Here is a 16,217-nt window from a genome sequence, read left to right on the forward strand (position 1 = left end):
ATACACAATGATGACGTGATGTTTCACTCATAATTACCGCAGGCATAAAACAAACGAATATCATCAGCAAAAATTGAACTGGTTTGAATGGCTTTACTGCAGAGCAATTACTATATGCAATGAAATATAAATGTCACTGCCATTTGATGCTGGATGTGGTGAATAAGCTGCCAGTGATCAAAATATTGAATATGAAGTCATTGAAAACGATAGTTTTGAGAATATGGCTGAGCTCGTGAATATGAGGCAGATGCTGAATGTACTGTGGAAGTGCACTCGGATGATGACGGCGATCGTAAAATCCCTTTTAAGGATAAAAAATTGAACCCTTTTAAGTTTCAAAAAGGAAACAAAATATGCTTTATTTTATTCTTCTGTAATTGTTCTTAAAATATCAAGAATTTTTTTTTGCTATTGCAGCAGTTAGAGGTCCATCCGTGCTGGATATATAGGTCCGGGTCGCTAAAGACCCGAATATGTAATAATGATTGGCGAAACATTCATGCATTTAAGGGTTAAAAGAGGCATAAACAACATTAAACATCCATGCAGTGATTATTTTAGCATATTTTATTTAGTAAAATAAGTTTTTTGCTTTTTGTAAGGTGCTTTGGATGAAAAGTGTTTGCCTAATATGTGAGGGTTGGTCATGAAAGCACTTTTTTTTTAGAGCCATTTCTCTCCCCGTCTTCCCTCAGGATACGGTCTGCCGGACGAGGTGGTGATCGAGAAGCGTAACAAGGGTGACACTTTTGTGGAGTCAACAGGAGCAAATGTCAAACTCTCAAATCTAAAGTTCATACAGCGCGACGCCATTGAAGGCATCTTGTGTGAGTTTCAAAGAAAATTGTCCGGCCTCTTTCCCCCCTTTCCAGCTGTTTGTCGAAGAGTCTTGAGGGACTGCTGCTGTTGAATGGACAGCAGTATATTCAACAGATAACAGACATGCATGCTGCTTTTGCTCAGACATTCATTTGGCCTCACAGTAACAAGTCATCTTTTGTTTTCCTTGTCATTTCATTGGTGAGCTGTTCTGGCATGCCTAGCCTAGGGAGACTTTAAATCTGTATCCCTGTGCAGCTTCACTAAAGGTTTGCTTCCTGTGGGATTTCTGATCTGGTCAGAGTAACAGGCTTATTATCCACCGGATATCCTGCTTGCTTCCAAAACAATATGTTCCCTATTGTATTATGGCTGGACAATATAAATAAGGAAAAAAAAGTTTGACACTATTTTTCAGACTTTTTTTTTTTTAATAAGAATCTCCATCTGTGAATTTGTTCTGCTTAAAAGGGACTTTTAATCACCATTTTGACCAGTCATTATAGCCGAATTATTTCTTTATTTGAAAGAAAATTTATATTTTTATTCAGCAAGGATGCATTCAATTGTTTAAAAGGGACAGTAATGACTTTTACATTGTTACAAAAGCTTCTATTTGCTGTTATTTTGATCTTTCTAATAAAAAAAAGTTTTTTTTTTAAATCGAGAATATTTGCAGAAATCTGCATATTGCTCCTGAAAATTCAGCTTTGCATCACAGAAGCACATTACATTTTAAAGCACATTAAAATAGAAAAAGTAATTTTAAACTGAAATAATATTTCACAATATTACTGTTTTTACTATTTTTTTGATCAAATAAATGCAGCCTTGGTGAGCATATGAAACGTCTTTCAAAAACATTAAAAACATCCTACTGACCCTAAACTTTTAAACCATAGGATGTTTTCACCATTATAACAATTTTTTGTCAAAGAACAGCAGTAGATTACCCACATAGATCTATACTGAAAATATTTTTAAACATAAACAATACAGAAAGGGGTTTCTGTGAATTGTTTATTATTATTTTTAATGATATATATATATATATATATATATATATATATATATATATAATTGCTAATCAAAATTTTCAGTCATTAGCCCCTTTCACACAGCGTGTTGATTCTGGAAAATTGCTGGAGTGCCTTCTGTGTGAACGCAAACACGTCCCGAGATGGAGAACTAGTTATATTTCCGGGATCAGTCCCGGGATGAGGCCTGTGTGAACAAAAGCCAGAACCAATGCCGTAAAGGGTGTGTCGTAGTGATGACGCACGTTATCGTGTGACTCTTTTACCGGGTGTTTTGAAGGCAGATCAACGTTCACAACGAAAAAATATGTGCAAACTGGAATGAAGCAGAGATCAGGGAGCTCCTTACTATCCGCGCTGAAGCTGAGATCGTTCGCAAGCTTAGTGAAACGGTACGCGCCACATTACACATCATATCCTAATGTCATGTGTCTTTACAGGATCTTTACGGGATGTGTGTGAACGCACGCACAGATTCCGGAAAATCACTGGCAGTGTGAATGAACCAAAATCAAACCATCCCAGGACAAATCATGGGACATATCCGTGTATTTTCTGGAATCTCTGTGTGAAAGGGACTATTCAAAACAGTTTGAAGTGGTTCACCAATATAAATAAAACTTTAAATAAAAGATGTTATCTGTTTTAACGCTTACATATCCAGAAATCTGGATGACTGATCTAATTTTGGAAACAGAGTAGTCACATAAAAATCATTGTGAATACCGTTAATGTTATTTTGTATTGTGAATATTCAATGTAGCGTAGCACTATTCTATATCTTTATATGTGACCTTTCCTCCTTGCATGTCCTGCCGCCGTCCTCCAATGTATTTTCGATTTGGCACCCTTTATCTTTCATCAGGTGTTCGCCAGGGGAAGCTGGAAATGGAAAATTGTGTGATGCAGTGTGAGACCACAGGTGTGATTGTGCGATCGGCGGCCCAGCTCGGCATGAACATGTGCGACCTGTATGGCTCCAAGGTAAGCTGCACTAGCACACGGTACCTCACTTAAATTATAAGATGACTTCTTTACTCATGAAATGAGTATTATCATTTAAATGTATTGCTCTGTCATCTATTCTTTGCAGTAGTTATTACAGTATGAAATCCAGATGAGTAAGGTCTTGCCAGAAGCATTCTTAGACTGATTTACCACCAGCCGTTTCACTAAATAGCCCCTTCTTCATTGACCAATACCATTATCATTCTGATGGTCGCTGTGTGCTCGCTTCAGGGTGCCGGTGTGGAGATCTACCCTGGGAGTGTATGCAGTCTGGAGGGCAATGGCATCCATCACTGCAAGGAGGGGATCCTGATTAAGGTGAGGAAGATGGATGAGCTTCGGCTCTTCTAAACACCTATAAATTAGCCCGTCTGGCTCCTGGTTACGGCTAATTGTTGCCCAGGCAACAGCAAGTATCTTACCTGATCCAACAGAGCCGCACTTTAGAGCTGTCTTAGTATCGTATTAATGATCTAGTGAATTAATGCATTTAGAAGACCTCCAGGGAAGTTGGCCTCTTTAGTGTGTTAGTGGAGTGGGACTTCACTGACCACTGTAGGGCGTCTTTGATGGTAATAGCTTTAAGCTGTGTCACCAGAGGTCAGCACGCTCTCACAGTTCAGAGGACATCTTAGAAAAGCCAGTGAGCACCCTGGAGTTGTAGACATGAATCTTTGTGGATTTGACACATTTGAGAAAGTGTGTCTTGAGAAAGTCATCGCATAATACTTCAGCTCAAGTCAGTGTTAGTCTTTCACCTGAGAGCAAATTAGATTCTCACACAGGTAGCAGCATCCCAAAAGGATTTTTCCATAATTAACTCTAGCGGAATAATTCGATTTTATCTACCTTCCTAAAGCTTTGTGCATTTGTGTACATGCTGCGCCTTCCCAACCTCAGTCTTTTATTCTTCCTCCCTTTGCTTAGGCCAGAAAGAGATGTGAGCATGTGCGTGCACATGTTCATTTGTGTAGGCATGCTGCATGTTTACCATCCCCTGCTTCCCCTTTGGCAGGATTTTGCAGACGAGTTGGACGCCATGCCTAAAATCACCATGGTGAATAACGTGATCCACAACAATCAGGGCTACGGTGTTATCTTGGTGAAGCCAGGTGATGCTGCCGTGGAGGATCTTCTCGCAGAGCCCAATGCCGCAGGTGCCCTTTTCTTCTTCTGTCTGCTTCTGCCACCTCAGTTCACCATCAGCAGGGCATGTTCTCAAATTAACACCGGCTAGTTCATTAATGGCGCTTATCTTGAAACAACTCAAGAAGTAGAAATGCTAACATCTCTAGGTTTTGTACTGCATGCGTTATAGGGATTATTCACCAAAAATCGGATATTTCGGTTCTAAAGTATTATGTTACTTATTGTTTTTTTTTTTTTTTATCAGCGGAACACAGAATGACAGTTTTAAAGGATCTTCACAAAGCTCTTTTCATATAACAACTGTTAATAGTGAACAGCTTGTCAAGCTCAAAAATGACAAAACACTAAAAGATTCATAATAAACTGGTTATGTTTCAGTTATTAGCTGATATTTTTTTAATCTGTAATTTTTTTAATGTAATGTTTATTCTTTGAAAATGCTAATAAATAATACATGTTAAATATGTTAAAATAAGTATTTTTAATACCGTACCATAATTTATTAATTTTTTTAAGTTGAACGCCTTTGACAAATGTTTTCTTGAAGTACCCCCTGAGATTTTAATAAATTCAATAATTTTACTCATTTGCATGTTCGTGGTTTACAGGTGCCAATTAATAGTCATATGACCCTAGTATTCATCAAATCACAAACCCCCTGCAGTTCCCTCACTAACCCCCAGGGCTTAGTGAACCCCACATTTATTTGTTATCAGCCATAACATAATTATCAGTAAGAGTTGCATTAAATGAGTTGAAATAATGCATTAAAATGGTTATTTACTGATAATATTGCTGTCAGTCAGCTGTTAACCCGAGAATCACTGCGACTGGAACATTGGTCAGTGACCAGTCCAATTCGTAAACCAAATCAACTGCATGGCTTCAGAGATGACTCATATGAGATAGATATATATATATTTATTTATTTATTTTTTTTATAATAAAAGGATTATTTATTATTAACTCTAAAATAGAGTGAAATAAAAGGGTAATGCATGTTATTTATGCTGAATTTTTTTGCAGTTTATTGGGAAATATAAAAATGTGCTTGAGCTTGCAAATAATACAGTACATAAGCCACAGCCATATCACCCTGCAGCCCATGACTGGTTGCCCACTGAAGCTAAGCAGGGTTGAGCCTGGTCAGTACCTGGATGGGAGACCTCCTGGGAAAACTAGGTTGCTGTTGAAAGAGGTGTTAGTGAGGCCAGCAGGTAGTGCTGGGCGGTATACCGGTTCATACCGAATACCGGTTTTTATTTTTTTTATGATATGAATTTTGAAAATACCTCAATACCAGTATATGTCACTTAAACAACGTTCGGAACGCGACACTGTTTGAAAGGGGTGTTACACTGTGATGAGGGAACAGCTGTATGTGTTACTAAGCAATCCGAAACTGAAGCTGTAGAACTAATAGAACGTGATGACAGAAGGACTCATCCACAAAATCCACATTGACCACCACAAATATCCACCGCCCCCTGCCATCAGCTCCCACGTCTCACACACACGAGCGCGACTTTAGCACTAGATGTAGCAACTTTCAGACCCTTTTAGCGGATTTTTTACATAGAATATTCATACTGACAAGCCTAGCGACTTTTTTGTATAAACCTTAGCTATGGTTCAGTTGGAAGATTTCACCAGTGCTGTCCCGCAAACGCGAGGTCTGACTTTCCCGGAGAAGTGTCACCTCTCTCTGCGTCTTTTCTGTGCAGTGAGCGACAGAGAAGCAGCTCATTCAGTTGGCCGCACCGCAGCCGACTCGTCAATAAATTAGTACAAAACAGCGTTTCCTAGCACCTGTCGCTTACTGATTGTTTGGAATTATAAATATTATATATATAATATAGTTCGTCTGTTAATATCACATGCACTTTTTTGTTTGTTGTTTTTTTAGTCACTCAGACGCAGGCAGTGCGCTGCGTGAGACAAAGTAATATAGCCAAAACAACCGCATATCCGCTCTTTAGTGTAGATGCATGTTGATTTTATCAGACGATGCCGCGATTATAAATGAGAGTGACTCCTGGTTAACATGTATTAAAAGGGGTCATGTTTAGTCACTATTTAGTGTGGTATTTTTTGACATTATTCACTCATCATGACCGTAAAATAGGGCATTCTAAGTCAATATACTGCATTATTTCCTCTCTCAATCAGAAGAAAATATGGTTAACACCCGATCATGCATGAAAAAAAAATACCGTCTTGTACTGTGAAACCGGTATAATTTTGAAAAATACCGTGATATAAATTTTTGGCCATACAGCCCAGCACTACCAGCAGGGGGTGCTCACCCTGTGGTCTGTGTGGGTCCTAACGCCCCAGTGTAGTGACTGGAACACTATACTGACAAAAAAAGCACCGTCTTTCGGATGAGACGTTAAACCGAGGTCCTGACTCTCTGTGGTCATTAAATATCCCATGGCACTTCTCGTAAAGAGTAGGGGTGTAACCCCGGTGTCCTGGCCAAATTACCACCCTGGCCTTTGTCAATCATGGCCTCCTAATAATCCCCATCCACTTGATTGGCTCTATGACTCTCTCTCCTCTACACCTGTAGCTGGCACATCATTCAAGTGGATGCTGCACATTGGTGGTGGTTGAGGAGAGACCCCCCAAATGATTGTAAAGCGCTTTGTAAAACAATACACAATAAAGGCGCTATATAAATGCATCATTCATTCATTCATTCATTCATAAATAATACATTCATGTGTCCAGGGCCTCCATGTTAGAGCTGATTTTTTTATAAAATTTTTTTGTCTGCTGCATTTTCTTGGTTTCTTGTACGGGGAATAGTGTAACCTTGATGCTTTTTGCTTTCACACATCTTATCTTCTTTGCCATAAATTAAATAGGCCACGACCAGTCTCCCCATTACTGTAAATGGTTCTGTACATATGCCAAACGTCTATATATATATATATATATATATATATATATATATATATATATATATAGCTTGATTTATTTATTAAATATATATATATATATATATATATATATATATATATATATATAGCTTGTGAAGGAACCCGCAGGACTCAGTCCGACAATGCGAAAAGTGCTCTACTTTCTCCTGCTGTAATATCTGTAAAAAATATATTCGCTTGCATAAAATTGTTAAAAATGCCCCCCTGGGTCTGTTGGAAGGCCTGTCTGTAATGACTGCCATCCCACGGTACTTTTCTTCAGCAGGATTGGCTTTTATCCCCTTTCTTAGCCAGCTCCATTTTGAGAAAATGGAAGAATGGAAATACGCTTGACATTCAATGAAAGGCAGCTGTGAATGCAGTGTGCTTAATTTCTGAATTATGCTCAGCAGAAGGCATCTCAGCTTCAAAATAAAAGTAGACCCTACTTCTCTCTCGGATTCCTTTGTTTCCGCATCTCACCGTCTGCCTTTGTCTGGGCATTGCATTGCACTGTATTGACATACTGACTTTCTGTTCTGCATTGAAATACCTCTCTTACATGAAAAGAAAGTGCATGTTTTTGTTTGGGTGTTGGTTAGGATAATTCAGAATCTGTTTATTTTCTGTAAAATAAAGGGTTATGCATTTTTTTTTATTATGCAGGTGAGATGAGCATAGGTTGATCCTTAGCCATTTTTTGTGCAGAAAGTAGAGCAGATTTAGTTATTTAGATTGCAAATCTCATTGTATTCAGATGAATCCATTTGAATTAAATATATTATATATATTGTAAAGAAAATGTAGGTTATGGTATAGTTCTTCCTTGCACATCTCAGGAATGAGAAAAAAAGTTTATACTACGGTGTAGGCCTATAACTGCTGACTTTCCTAAAGATGCTTTCTCGTAGAATAGTGTAATTGTTTTTTGTCATTAATGACTTTGTTTGCCAGGAACAGCAGGGTTTAGTTTTAGTGCAGACGCCCTCCATTTAGGGCAGAGTCGTAGAAGTTTCAAACCCTTCCTTTTATTGTACCCTATCATTTTCTGGCTGACTATAACCATTCATATTGCTCCCTGCTGGAAGGGTGAATGAGAGCGTTTCCCCTTCTAGGGAACTCGTGCTGCGTCCTCTAGCAGACACGATGGGGACAGCCGCCAGCAGGACCGGTGTTTGAAGCACGTCTGAAACTAATCCAATCCTATTGGCCCACGTAGCCTGTGACGTCACAGGTGGGCACCCCAAAGTATGTCGCGCTAAAAAACGCATGGAAAATGCTAGCTGTGCCACTTTCACCTTCTTTCCAAAGCACTTGGGAGCTTGCGCTCCTGTTGGGTCTACCTTTGCTAAGCAACCATGAGCTGCGCTCTCCATGATGACGAGGAAGTTTCAGCAAAGGATAAGTGGATTCCCAGCACTGAAAATCGCTTACAGTAGTAAATTTATGCATACAAAAAAAGGCTATCGCTGTACAGCTATTATCCGCTGTTCCTCCATCCTCCAATTACGTTTTTTTTTTTTTTTTTTTTTTTTTTGAGGGCAAGATGGCGCCAGTGTCGGCATGCCATCTGCTGCTCTCTTGTCTGATAGTTTGGTACTCAAACTGTGGCACCCTTGTGGTTTATGATCGCCAGTCTCTTTTGGATATACGGTCAACATTTTTTAATTTTCACAAGTCGGATGTGGAGTTTGTTTTTTGCAAACCGCTTGGGAGTTTTACAACGGACATTCCAGAGTCATTCGCCGCTGGCCTCTTAATAGTCCACGGAGGAAGCGCATGAGGAGACACAGGTCTCCGGTAGGACTTGCGATCAAGCTGAAAGCCCGTCTGCATGTGGGCTGTATTTCAAGCCCTTTTCTCGAGCCTCTCTATGGTGGCTCCGTGGTCTGGCGTTTCTTGGATCAGGCTCACCGGTGGCTTCGACCTGTTCTTCCCTTGTTCTACTGGGAAGGTCCTGGGTTGGTCTTCCTCGGATCGGGCGCTATCTCCGGAGAACTGGAGCGGCTCCTGGTGTGCTGCGTCCGCTGTGCAGAGTGTCACTCTCCCCTGGCGCGGTTCCTCCACCCAATATGTTTTTAATTAATGCTTGTTCAGTGGTGAATAAGACTTTTCTGCTGAATGACTTTTCTTTGGATTTTCTTTCAAAAATTTGGATTTTATGTTTATAACTGAATCCTGGATTAAGGATAGCGATCTTATTCCTTTTCTGAATTGGTCCCCGTTGACTGTCCATTTTTTTAACTCCCCTTGCCAAAATGGACAAGGGGGTGGGTTAGTGACTTATGAAAAACTCTTAACGTTGCTCAATGTCGCTCTGTCCTTGTGGATATCTATACCAGCTTCGAAGCCCAACTTCTCCATCTAGACTGGAACGGTCCTGTCTGCTTAGGGGTGATCTACCGCCCTCCACTTTCAGTTAAGGACTTTCTACAGCAATTCACTGACTTCATTGGTAACATTGTCACTAAATTTGATCGCATTTTATTGGTGGGCGATTTTAACATTCATGTTTGCTGTCAGTAAAACCGCAACCAAATTTTTTTATATAATTGACACTTTTAACCTGATACAGTGGTTTAAAGGCCCCACTCATCCACAGTCATACTCTGGACCTTGTTCTCTCTTATGGGGTTGATATTAATGATATTACCGTTTCTGATTATATGCTCTCTGATCATAAGCCTATTATATTTACCATGTCTCTTCCTAGTCTTTCTCATGCATCTACTAAGGTGCCATCTCTGTCTCTGGTTTACTCGCCTCAATTTGGTGTAAATTTGAGTCAATGCTTTACTAAGTCCTGCTCTCATTTACTCATGGACTCTCCGTTATCAGACTTGGATGCGGACGGACATCTCGGTCTGTTAAATAGTGCTTGGCTCGATGTAATGAATGTGACTGCTCCTTTAAAGCCTTTTGAGCACAAACCTAAGTCTGAATTGGGGATGCACCGAATGTTCGGCAACCGAATAAGCGAAAAGACCGAATAAATTGTACCGAACAATGATATGACGCGATCAAATAGCAACCAGCGCAGGGTGAGAGGTGCGCACTCTTTATTATGCAGCACACACGTCAGCAGTGTGGAAGCATTTAAACTGTTGGAGAAAGACTCAAAAATCATTACAAGCACCGACAGCGAGAGACTGTTTAGGACTGCATCGCATGTCTTCAATGAGAAGAGGAAGGGGTGATTGTTGCTGGTTACTGTCTTGCATTGGCTTCGTTGCTGAAACAAGAGACCTTATGCGGTAGACTACAGTTATTGATAAGTTCTTTTAGAAGTGAGCTGGAAGTTTACTTCTGGTTCTTCTGACGATAGGAAAGTCCACAGCGGATCGACAGAGTTACTTTAAGATGAAAAACTGCCGGAAAATCAAACTCAAGAGGAGAGTTTTAGGAGTCTTTGAAAGTGTCGTCTCCAAAGAAAGGGTTTTCTGAGCAGAGATTAGCCTAAGTTAATGAGTTTCATAGTTCCTATCTACACCCACCTTTGGGTGGAATAGCCAATACCAGGCATGATTTTTTGAGCGGGAGAAGTTTTCTTTGTCTCCCTTTATGGATCATTTGCATGTTTATGGCCAGTCTGGAGGATTGGTGCAGTTTTACCCAAAATATGGTACAAATAGTATGATGCATTTCACGATCACATAGTGTACATCATTGTTTGCGGAATAAAGAGCAGATCATTTTGATACCAAGAACGAAACATCTAGAAGATCTTAAAGCAGAGATTCACTCATATACCCGAATATAAGCATTGAGAGTCTAACTAATACAAATAAAGAGTTGTAACTAGGCTAATGCAATAGGGAAACATGCAAACTACACATGCATATACCAGATACAATTGTAACTGATTAATTATTGCCTAAATAAAGAAATGGTCTATATGTGTGTGTGTGTATTGTGTGTATGGTGTAGTTTTGCAGGTCAGCCAGGCCCATTGGTGCCTGGCACCGGGGAGTCATTTACTTCTCTTTGGAAACTGTTTGAATTCAGATGGGGAGATGATAGTGGTAGACTGCTTAGCATCTCCTTGATAGTGGGGGGAACCATTTGACAATTTAGCACCCATATAAATGTAGAATCTGTGGCCAGGACTGTAATTTATATGCAAATGTCAAAGGCTAAAAGGGGTCTCTTAAGCCATAAAACCCCAAAGACCATCCATGATTTTACGCAGACACTACACTATTAACCATTCTATATTAATCAATAGACTACAATCTTGGGTGGGTCTCTCCGGCACAGTTCTAAAGTGGTTCCTGTCATTTTATCCGACAGGAAATATGTGGTCAGGCTAGGATAATTTTTCTCGTCCACTGCTTCTCTCCCCTGTGGCCTTCCGCAAGGCTCAATTTTGGCCCCCACTTTATTTTCGTTGTATATGCTACCTCTGGGTTCCAGTTTTAGAAAACATGGGGTGTCGTTTCATATTTATGTCGATGACACGCAAATCTATTTAACTTTTACAAATAATTATCCATTGGCCATGACTGCTCTATCATCTTGCTTAGATGAGGTTAAATCCTGACTATCTCAAAATGTATTATCCTTAAATGAAGAAAAAACGGAGTTGATCTTTTTCTGCATCAGAAATTATGAAGGACTTTAATCTTGGCTTTTAGATCCTCGCAGGTACGGAATCTGGGTGTTCTTTTAGATGACTTGCTAAAATTCGATAAACAAATTTCCAGTGTGATTGGATTTCATTTTCATCAGCTCCGTACACTTGAAAAAATTAAATACTGTCTCACTGACGAGACTTTAAAGATGGCTGTTCATGCATTTATTACATTGCGTCTTGATTATTGTAACTATTTATACTGTGGCATCTCCAAAGCTCAAATTGCCCGTCTTCAGTTGGTCCAGGACTCTGCCTGATTTATTTCAAAAAAAGAAAAAAAGGATCACGTCACTCCGCGCTTGAAGGCCCTTCATTGGCTGCCTGTTCAATTTAGAATATATTGTAAAGTCTTATTAATTGTTTTTAAATCTCTGCACAATCAAGCACCCATCTATTTATCTGAATTACTGCATCAGTATATCACCTCGAGAAGTCTAAGATCTTGTGACCAGAACCTTCTTTTAATTCCGCTTTCCAGATTCAAGTGTAGAGGTGACCGTGCCTTCTCAGTAATTGGGCCTCGCCTTTGGAATGACTTGCTGGTTGAGATCAAATCGGCTCCTAGCCTGATTTTTAAGTCTCTTTTAAAAACTCACTTGTTTTCATTGGCCTATTAGGAATTATATTTTTGCCTATTGTATTTCCTATTTTGTGTTTTTCTTTTCTGGTTGCAGTTCCTAATTTTATGATGCTATTTCTTACTCAAATGCAGTTTGGTCAGTCTTGTGGCTGTTTTAAATGTGCTATACAAATAACAGTCGAGTCGAGCACAGAAGATGATACCTCGCTCCCCCTCCAGAGCATTTTCCCAGCCTGGGTAGTAAGGTTGGGCAGCCTCCCCTGATTTCAGGATCTCTTCCAAGCAGGTGGTCCCCCTGAATGGAGAAACTTTGAAATTGTCTTCTTCACTGTTTTCAGTGTTAATGTTGGTTGCTTGTTTGCATTTCTTTGTCTAGCTAAGTGGGCATGGCAATAGGAAGTGCAAACTAAGAAAAAGCGCTCCGCTTAACTAATGTAAATATTTGTGCAAATGTTTTGGTTTATCCATTCTTTTTTTAATTGTATTTTAATTGTATTATTAGCTGCATTTATTTACTTAAATTCTTTTTTCTAAATATCATGTATATCATAAGACTCAAATAAGTCAAGAGTCTTTTATAAAAAAATTGGTATGTTCCAATTTGGGGAGAGCGGGAAAAAAAATTTGTATTTAAGATGGCCGCCACTAGTAGTAGGGGGTGGACGGATAGAGTGCTTGGAACAAGATTGTAGTGCTGTGTAGCATGTGAAACTCCAGCCTCAATGTTGTAGAGGGGAGTTGGTACTGTTTTTAGTACTTGCAGTTCTAGTTTTAGACGGTTTTTATTACAATCTTTGTTTTAAGCTCTTAAACCTAAACAAACCCTTTGGACCCCAACTTCGCTATTTATCCTCCTTGTGACTGCTCGGGTCGTTATCACACCCACATGCTAGGTATGGGCTTTCCCCCCTTTGTTAGGGTTTTTCAAGTGGATGGCACATTGCTTTTGGAACATTCGTTGTTTGAGGACAGCTGTAGTCCTAGCTTAATTTTGGGGAATGTCCCTTCCTGTGTTAAGTCGGATGGGTTTAGGAGTGGGCTGCCTCCCCAGGTCTCAGGGTATTTTTAAGTTGGTGGTCCCTCTGAATCCCACATATTAAGTTTGGGCTGAGTAGACTGTTCCCCCTCCTCAGGGCTTTTAAGTGGACAGCCCCTGCTCATAGTGTAGCTGTCTGCGGATAGTTATGCTCCAGCACAAACTTACTTTGCTCTGGAATATAGCGGTCTGAGGGCAGCTGTGCTCCAGCCTGGCTTCTTTAACTACGTTGGGTTCCTCTTGGCACAAGCCCTCTCAAGTAGGCACTGAGTCCTTGCCTTGGAAGATAGCTATCTGAGGATAGCCGTGTTTCAGCTCAGTACTGCCCCCTTGTCAGGGTTTTAAGTAGCGGCCTTTGAGCCTCTTGCCTGGATTGTGTTATCTCCCCTGTTAAGGTTTTAAGTATATAGCCCACTTTCTGTGGTCTGGGCAATCTTCAGCCTTGCATGAGGAAATTGCTATTTGAGGATAGCTGTGTTCCAGCTCAGCGACTAATCCCCTTATTAGAGTATTTAAGTAGTGGTCTCCTTGAGCCCCTTGCCTAGACTGTGCTGTCTCCCCTTTTAGGGTTTTATGTAGATAGCCCAATCTCTGTGATCTTGGCAAACCTCAGTTAGGACCTTTGGAGGATAGCTGTTTTCTTGCTTGGTGACTACTCCCCTTATTAGGGTTTTTAAGTAGTGGTCCTCTGGAGCCCCTATTTAGACTGCTATCCCCCTGTTAGTGTTTCTAAGTAGGTAGCATCTGTCTGTTGTAATAATTTACTTAGTTGTAAGGGAATTAATCATTATTAATTCATTCAGGTTTATTTCTAGCTCAGGTTTTAAAAGAACTCGATCTGAGAATTCGAGGTCCACCTGATCAAAACTGACTTTGACTTTCAATAGTTTATACTTTTATCAGCTACTCGGCCAGCGAGAAGCTGATGTCAGTGTATATTACCAATTGAATATGTAATTTTTGTATTCTCCCTGGCCACGGGTGAAATACCAAATTTGATGATTTGTCAGCTCTTGAAAGAGAGGTAATTATTATGCGTAAGCTACGAGCTAAGGTAACAAGCAAGGATCTTTTGGCAATAGAATTGACACGAAATTATATGACCCAGACAATTGATTAGTTATAAATGAAACATGAAATTTATTGGCTATTCTAGATCACATAAACTTAAGCTAAAACACACAAACATACAGTGCAGAGGAAGGAAAGTCTGTTAACGGAATTCTGATTTTCATAGTTCCCTCTCGTTTTCACGAGGGATGGGAATTCACCTTAAGAATTCACAGAGCAAAGCATTTAAATTCACCCGTTCAGCAGATCATAGAAATGTTGTTTACTTGCGTTCCGCTGGTTGACAGCTGAGGTGACTCCGTGGTTGCTGCGGGCTTCCTGGAGGTCTTTGAGGGAAACCCCGTCACTGACGGGTCGGTGACGTCAGTATGATGTCCTTTGGGGAACCCCTCGTTAGTTTGTGATGACGCAGAGGCGCAAGCAATCTGCTGAGAGTCTTAGACTTTCAAGTTTGTTGACGATTTCAACGAAGTATCACTGAAGTGTTGAGTTTTAGTTTGCTGGTCGCTTTTGATGGTAAATGTGAGCACGCGTGCAGGTGCTCTAACACAGCGACCAGCGAGAGCCGGAGAAGTTGCAAGCCAGCTAGCTAACCAAAAACCCCTGGATTCTGTTCTGCATTCGGGTTTTGCTCTGTGGCATAAGTCCGTCCCCTGACGCTGGCTTCCAATCGACTTCTTAAGGGGCGGAGTGTGCATACATTAACCAGAGACTCTCATTTATATGAGGCCACCTATAAAGTCTCTTAAATGCAAATATTGTACATACTATTAAAGTCTACTTCATTTCAACCTTCTGCATTTCTGGTTTTCATTCGTTCAAGATTAAACTTCACATATTACACAGTTTTAATATCCTTATTTCCTAAAAAGGGGTAATTAAACACTGGTTAAAGTTGCACCGATTACATGAAACACGTCAAGCATATATATACAACATACAACCTACTATTTGTGATTCTATGCTCTGATCATTTTATACTTTCAATTATTAGCAACGATTGTCAAACGACATCTTGTCTCTTTCCTTGGAATGCGGGGGAAAAGGGGCGAGTCCCTCGATCACGTACAGGTCAGCTCTGGGCATCTGCTGGAAAATCTCCTGCGGGACAGGGAGCTATAAAATTGTCTCTTTTGTTGATCGGAGTTTAGCAATTTATGCGTCCACTGGTCATGATGGTATTTCTATCTGCTCTTTGCAAGCCCGTAAAACCATTTTAAGCACGTTAAAGTACTGTCCTTTTTAGCTTATCTTGAGATATAGCCAAACAGTCCAGGGAATGCTTCACCTTACTCGATGGAGCATGAGTTTTACGACTACAGATGGCTGGAGAAACGAACCTCAAAAACCTTCCATGGAATGTGCTGGTTTGATGTGTGTGTCTCCATCATGTAGGTGGGTCTGTTGTGAGACAGATCCTACACTGTGGTCCCTGTATTGTCATGCTAACGTGTTGCTCACATAACATAGTTATCTTAGGGTAGCTGTGTTCTTAACTTCATCTGAATCTGTGTTTCCCATTTCTGCCAAGCTGTATGAGCGGCCCGGGGCGTCAGTAGCTTAGCCCCTTTCTGAGGAAAGGTTAGGTGTATGTCTGTCACTTCCTTGGTGCTCTCTCACCAGGTGGACAGGCATGTGCCACGGCATGGTATAGTTGGCAGTTCATTTCTCATAGTGTCCGCTAAAGGATGCAGCTCGAGTTCCCTAGAAGGGGAACTTTTCGGGTTACGCATGTAACCATGGTTCCCAGACGTTGCGTCCCCTCACCATGCCTTCGGCCTGCCTGTTTCACATCTCCTTCAGACAACTAAGTTGGGGAAGTGTTCTGCAGGCACCCTCTTATACTGGGTGCCCGCCTGTGACATCACGGGCTACGTGATTGGAGTTATTTCACACGTGCTTCAAGCACCGGTCCTGTTGGCGGCAGTCCCCATAGTGTCCGCTAGAGGACGCAGCA

The 16,217-nt window shown here is 40.6% G+C and overlaps 1 protein-coding gene across 1 annotated transcript in view; it reads left to right on the forward strand.

Annotated features, from left to right (window-relative positions):
* Positions 1-16,217, forward strand: part of LOC107562528 (SHC SH2 domain-binding protein 1-like) — a 28,567-nt gene that overhangs the window by 11,077 nt on the left and 1,273 nt on the right. Inside the window, exons 8-11 of the mRNA XM_016247157.1 lie at positions 699-830; positions 2,725-2,843; positions 3,099-3,185; positions 3,883-4,024. Of these exons, the coding sequence (XP_016102643.1) occupies positions 699-830; positions 2,725-2,843; positions 3,099-3,185; positions 3,883-4,024 (480 nt within the window). The remainder of the gene's footprint in view (positions 1-698; positions 831-2,724; positions 2,844-3,098; positions 3,186-3,882; positions 4,025-16,217) is intronic.

Source organism: Sinocyclocheilus grahami, unplaced genomic scaffold, assembly GCF_001515645.1.
Source record: "Sinocyclocheilus grahami isolate Dianchi unplaced genomic scaffold, SAMN03320097.WGS_v1.1 scaffold827.1, whole genome shotgun sequence".
NCBI classification, from domain to species: domain Eukaryota; kingdom Metazoa; phylum Chordata; class Actinopteri; order Cypriniformes; family Cyprinidae; genus Sinocyclocheilus; species Sinocyclocheilus grahami.